Source organism: Trachymyrmex cornetzi, unplaced genomic scaffold, assembly GCF_001594075.2.
Source record: "Trachymyrmex cornetzi isolate Tcor2-1 unplaced genomic scaffold, Tcor1.1 scaffold979, whole genome shotgun sequence".
Lineage (NCBI taxonomy): Eukaryota > Metazoa > Arthropoda > Insecta > Hymenoptera > Formicidae > Trachymyrmex > Trachymyrmex cornetzi.
The window spans coordinates 107,451-114,107 of NW_017300332.1; the positions used below are offsets into that span (position 1 = coordinate 107,451).

At 32.6% G+C, this 6,657-nt stretch overlaps 1 protein-coding gene across 1 annotated transcript; it reads left to right on the forward strand.

The window, feature by feature from the left end:
• The first annotated feature begins 1,888 nt into the window (after positions 1-1,888).
• Dolk (Dolichol kinase) lies at positions 1,889-4,593 on the forward strand. The gene is made up of 7 exons (XM_018521259.1): positions 1,889-2,102; positions 2,591-2,841; positions 2,995-3,215; positions 3,291-3,479; positions 3,606-3,815; positions 3,955-4,282; positions 4,365-4,593. The coding sequence occupies exons 1-7, from the start codon at positions 2,023-2,025 to the stop codon at positions 4,496-4,498; spliced, it is 1,413 nt and encodes a 470-aa protein (XP_018376761.1). The 5' UTR covers positions 1,889-2,022; the 3' UTR covers positions 4,499-4,593.
• The last annotated feature ends 2,064 nt before the right edge of the window (positions 4,594-6,657 follow it).

Sequence of the window (6,657 nt, forward strand, 5' to 3'; positions counted from 1 at the left end):
TAGTATTTTCCGGTCTAGTACTTTTCCGAGATTCCGTTACGTATATCACTGCGTGTGATAACTTACCAAGTTACCAAGGCACTGCCGTGTCTTCTGATTCTAGTCTAGTATTTTCCGGTCTAGTACTTTTCCGAGATTCCGTTTTCCGAAATCCGACTGTCATGGGACAGTACCCTAATAGCGTTTTCGGCCCGATCGGATTTGCGACCTGGATTGGATTAATCTTTCCTATTGGTTGATGTCACACGCTCTACCAATAGGAGAGCGCAAAACGCCATTAATCCAACTCAGGTTGGTGCAAACCCGGCCGGGCCGAAAACGCTATAAGTCTTACGTCTTAATTTTTTTTTATGTGCCATGGCCTTTAAGCGATCTTAAGTCATAGGGTCCGCGCACAAAGATGGTCGCAACTGAGTCGTAGTCGTAAGTCGTTGTCGTAGGTCAACGCACAAGGATTTTACGTATGTCGTTTACGTATATCCTATTGCGTCAGTTGACGCAAACAACTGACGCAATAGGATATACTTAAACGACATACGTAAAATCCTTGTGCGTTGACCTACGACAACGACTTACGACTACGACTCAGTTGCGACCATCTTTGTGCGCGGACCCATAATCGGTGAAGTTGGCCAATAGCCAACTAGAACGAATTGGTTAAGACTGGTTAAAACTTCTGACGTTCTGACTTGTGGCTTATTATAGAAGGCCTATAAAGCCGAATGTCCACGATACTAGAAATCGGTCCGAGATTTCAAACAGAGAAAAAAATTAACAAATTACATTTGAACAATTTGATCACATGACCATTGCGATTGGTCAATTCTTTCTTCATCCGAGGTCTTGGACCGATTTCTAGCATCGTGGCCAACACAAGGCTTAACGCTTGCGAGCTGCGAAGCTGCACTGCATGTATGTACGACGTCACTAGAGCTCTAGATTTACATACGTCATTAGCCAATATCCAGTCATTTGGGAACGTATCTCCAGTGCAGTATCCAGCAAAATGGCGACCATTGGATACTGCACTGAAACCAATGGGTACATTCAGTACTACAACCGCTCACTGAGCGCTCAGTGAGCCTTTGCATTTAATTGGCATATTCCATTAGATCTAAAAATATACACCAATTAGATATAAGAGCTCATTGAGCGCATAGTGAGCGGTTGTAGTACTGAATGCACCCAATGACATATACAGGGTGTCCCGACCTTCTTTGCCAATCACTTTTGTGTAGATAGAGCGGACTAAACTGGGGGTTGATTCTGTATCTTCAATCAAGGTAAAAATTACAAAAGTGAGCAAATTTACTAGGTGTTGACCAATGAAATAATCAGTATTCTAGTAAATTCACTCACTTTTGTAATTTTCACCTCGTTTCAAGATACAGAATCGATCCCCTGAGATTTGTAAATCTATTTGTAAATAGATCTATTTGTAAACAGATCTCTAGATTTGTAAATCTAGAGCTTTACTTGTTCTTTGTAGCTCAACTTTTCGCACTGTTCGTCTTTTTTTTTCTCCAATCATCAATGTGGAGAGAAAAGGAGGAAAAAGACGAATTGTGCAAGAAGTGGAGCTAAAAAGAACAGACCTATCATCAAGTGGCATTATCAAATGTCAAGCACTTGTAAGATACGGCGGACAAGACGGATATTGTGATACAGTTGTCTTGATAAGTTTCTCTTGGTTTTTCCGGTAGCGATTGGTAGCGATCAGTAGCGATCAATAGCGATCTTTCACGATCTTTCACGATCTTTCACGATCTTTTTCTGTGTCCAACGTAAGTCCAACTGTGCATGGGTATGTTCCGAGTTACGCATGAAACGCACGATATATCGTTTTATCCTTCTTTATTAATTGGTAAACAACAAGGACAAATGATACATCATGCGCTTCATGCGTAACTCGGAACGCACCCCATGAAAGCACGTTTAGCCGTTTGGCACGTCAATGGTATTAATGGTGGGCAGTGTCACGCTAATGCTATGAGAAGCAATCTCTTCTAGCCAAAAGAAAGAATGGAGTTGTTAGTCGCGCAGTATACTCTGCTCGAGAAAAATATATTGCAAAATATTAAACGCAATGGCATTCAACACCGGTACGTCATTGACACTCATTCTTTCCTAGAACGATTTAACCTTGCAACGAGCCGTTTTAATGCGGCTATTATGTTTTGTTATGAAATTACAGAAAAAGATATGTTTATCCAGTGTTCAACAAGTGAATTACGTGCTCATAATTTGACAATGATAGTAATTGATTGTTTTTAAATCAGTGACGATAGAAAATTATATAACTTGAATCAAATTTTGATTAATTTTGTCAGATTAAACCAAATATATTAGATTATATCAAATATATAAAATATAGAAAGAGAAATTAGATTAGAGGCAAACTTTGCTATATATGAGCATTCTGCTATAAGCAAAATTATTTTTTACCAAAATCTTAATCTTTCATGTATATTAAATAACAAAAAAATGATATTTTAAGATATATTTGCTCGATGAGTTAATTAAGAGTCACTTGGTCAGCGTTGCCATGTAACAAAACTAACTTTATATATTATGGATTTATCTTCTGTAGGCCAAATGCAAACAGTGGATTATGGCTAGGTGCTTTAGTTGGCCTGAGTGCTGTAATTACGATATTAAGAGAAGAAAGTTATTCCGAGATATGTCTCTCTGTAGGAAATACTGGCTTCGGTCTTGTTCTCTGTTGCCTATGTCTTTATGCACGACTTTCAATAAAACAAATTATAGCGAAAGACTTTCATGCTGTATACTTTGTACCTGCAATTATAACATCCATACTGTTTCTACTTGTTGCTAACAAAGGTATATCAATCTGCAAATTATTTCTTTATTGAATTAAGAAGACCTGTGTGTTGATATGAATATTAGTAACATGTTGATATTTATTGGAATTGAATAATATATGCGCAACTCTAGTTCTTATTATATTTTTATATTATAATTAAATAAGAACAGGACTATTGACTAGTGTCACATGGGGCCTAACTGTTGGAAGTTTGGGCACATGGGGTGTTTTACAACTAATGTCAGCTTTTCCATGCTGTTTTACAATGGGAGAAGCAACAGCGGTTACGCATGGTTTTATTTTGTTCTTGATGTCGGTTGTTACTAATTTACCCTTACGATATCATTTACCCCCGATTCACGATAATGACATCAGTACAGTCTTGTTACAGGTAATAAAATGCAAAAATTAATTGTTGTAATCTTTTTTTCATATAATATATCATATAATATATCATATGTTACAGGTTGTGATATCATATGTAATGTCGATATGTTTCCTATGTGGATATTTTCCTGCTCTGCGCAGTACAACATATTTTTACTTGATGATATTCAGTCTCTTATGTTTCATAATTCTTCCAATACTTTACATTATTCTTGATCAAAATCCAATAGAATGGATAATTTCTTTTTCTTTTAGTAGTTATGAAAGGGTAAATAACTATATAATATTTTACTATAGTTTACGCTATTTTTAAAATGAATTATAAGATAAGACATAGATTACAAATAATAATATATTTTTTTAATTGATCTTGTTTTATTCTTATATGTTTTAGATTGCAATATTTATATATTGGGCAGTGTGTTTTCTGTTAAGTATCTTTATTATAAGCCATCAGATATCACTGAAATCCCAAGCTACAAGTTCTACCAGAAAGCATTTTCATATATTAGCCACATTTGTGTATATTCCTGGCATGATATACAATCTTCCATTATTATATCTTGCTAGTGGTGTGATGTTTGTACTACTTATTGCTCTTGAGGTATACAGTTATACAATTATTGCTATATATATATATATATATATATATATATATATATTATAATTATTAGGTTTCAGTAGTATAAGTCTCACTTAATTTTTATATATTTGATACGATAATTATGTTCATTAATTTTTAGGTAATCAGATTTTTGAAAATCCCGCCTTTAGGAGAAATTTTACAGCAAGGATTTATTGCATTTGTTGACGAAAAGGATCCTTTGCTTTCATTAACACCTATATATCTATTATGTGGTTTATCATTACCCCTTTGGATGCCAACTAATAATTTGACGCTAATGGTATTACTCAGCGGTGTACTGACGGTAGGAATCGGTGACACTGCTGCAAGCTTCGTCGGTAACAGATGGGGTGCACATAAATGGCTCGACACGGAAAAAACTATCGAAGGCACCATCGCATGTATATTTTGCCAAGTTTGCATAATATTCACGCTAACATGTTGTGGTAGATTTCGGTTCTTATATATTCTTAACAGCTTTTTTCATAAAACTGTTTTATTTATTTTTAATTATTTATGTTTTGCCAGGTTTAATGGATAATTATCGATTACTACTGAGAAGTATTTTGTCGGCTGTATCAATATCGTTGATCGAAGCACGCACAAATCAAGTGGACAATCTGGCTCTGCCATTATTAATGTATGTATGTTTGATGGTTTAAATGGGTCGTTTTTAATTTGATAATCTACATACATGTATGTGTATATATCTATATATATATGCTTTAATTAATTTTTTAAGAAAGTTACCATTAATAACAACCATAGGTAGAATCATTTCATTATATAATTTTTTGTAATTTTTGATCGCTTTTTGTAATGGAAGGAGATGAGAACAAATAGTTTATGCAGAACGTATGTAATATTTTTTATGCTCTTTTATAATAAAAATTATATTTAGATTAATACATTCAATCACATATTGTTTAATAAGTTGCCATATAAATCCATATATAGGCAATTAGCCATGATTGAGGATTAAAGATTGCAAAATTTAATTCTGATAGAAACTATTTAAATCGCGAGCAATTTTAGCGTTATTCTACTTGTTGTTTGCACAACAATACGCTTAATTAGCATATTTCTTAAAGAAACAAACAAATAAGGATGTAATGAATTATCTTTATATGCGCTGTGTCGTTAAGTGGTGATAATGTACAAATATTTATACTTATAACGGCATAACACGTTATATATTTTTCTGTATATATCAGTATATGTGTAACATGTATAACTTATATATTTATTCAAAGAATCGAATTATATGTAAATGATGTATAAAAAAATCATATTGATAGATCAATGCGAATGCGAAGATCGGTGAAGGCAGATGTTGTGCATTTACGCTTTACTAACTTACATTTACTTAAAATCTGTGAAACATCGATTGTGTGCCTGATATATTTCGCTCATTCCTGATAAAGCATTTTTGTATGTGAGTCATATGAACTTTCTGATAAAGAGAAAATTACTAACATATGAATAAAGTTATTTTTCTATTTTACGATGATTGTTCTTTATACCACTGTAGAGCTAAAAAGTCTGAGACTTAAGTGAACCTGATATCGTAATTTTCTTTATTATTATTCCGCTGTTATAAGTCACTTGATTTTTTTAAGCAGGGCGATTTGGAATAATCATTAATTTAAATGTTTATTTTAGTGTTTTATTGACCACACAGCCTTAAAATCTCAGTTGAGAAGTGGAATAATTACATAGGTAAAATCTGATTTGAGATATAAAATAATAATTAAAGTAATTGTGATCAGAGTAGTTACGTGCTTAAAAAATTATTAAAAAATAATCTTTTTAAAAAAAAAATAGTTAAATGTCCATGAAATGTACCAATTATACGCCAGAAATAAATCGAGTTAATATATTAACACAGAAAAAAAATTTTTATATTTACTAAAAATTTGAAAAATTTGATTATTTTCAAAGAAAGGCATTTTATATCTCGAGTTAAATTTTAAATGAGTAATCGTTTCACTTCTCAGCTAAATACAGTTTCAATCGATCTCAGTCAAAGTATTGATTAGAGATGAATTGAACCGCCCGCGTCTCAAAATACAAAACTCCATTCTGAATATCTCATCTGACACGCTCTTAAGATGAGATTCGAATAAATTCTTGATTCTTTTCATCCTTGATTCTAGAATATTATTAGTATGATCTATCGATATCAAGATAGTCCGATGTATTAGTATTCTGTCATCTCCACAGAATGATTTCACATGTGAGAGATCATTCGTATTCGATCGCCTTCACGGTCCAAGAAAATGACAAACGGATATACATTATGTTATATCACTACCTATTATTTAAATTTGTTTTTTACGTGTGTGTGTACGTATGTATATATAATATACATATATTATATAAATATATATATATATATATATATACAGTGTTTAATTACATCGTCGCTATCAACCAGATTTATCTTGACGCGTTAATATTTCCGTCACCAATATCCGGCATGTTAATTACATAAATTCCATTTTGATTTCTTTGTTACACAGCATTTCGTTTATTAGTCACCATCATATTAATATTCGCGACGTGATTAATCAATGAATGGTTGCTATTCATAGTTTTCGTCGATCTTCTGATCGATCTAATTCACGTGTCATACTATATTATGTAATTTTTTTTTCATTCTCAAATACCAATATTCTTTTATATTGAGGGAAGAAAAATAATATATATGTCAACATTATTTATATTGAATGTACTGTTACAATAGATATCAAAGCAACAATGGCAAATTCAATCTCTCATATTAAATAACACTTTGTTATTTTTAACTTCTCATGCGTCA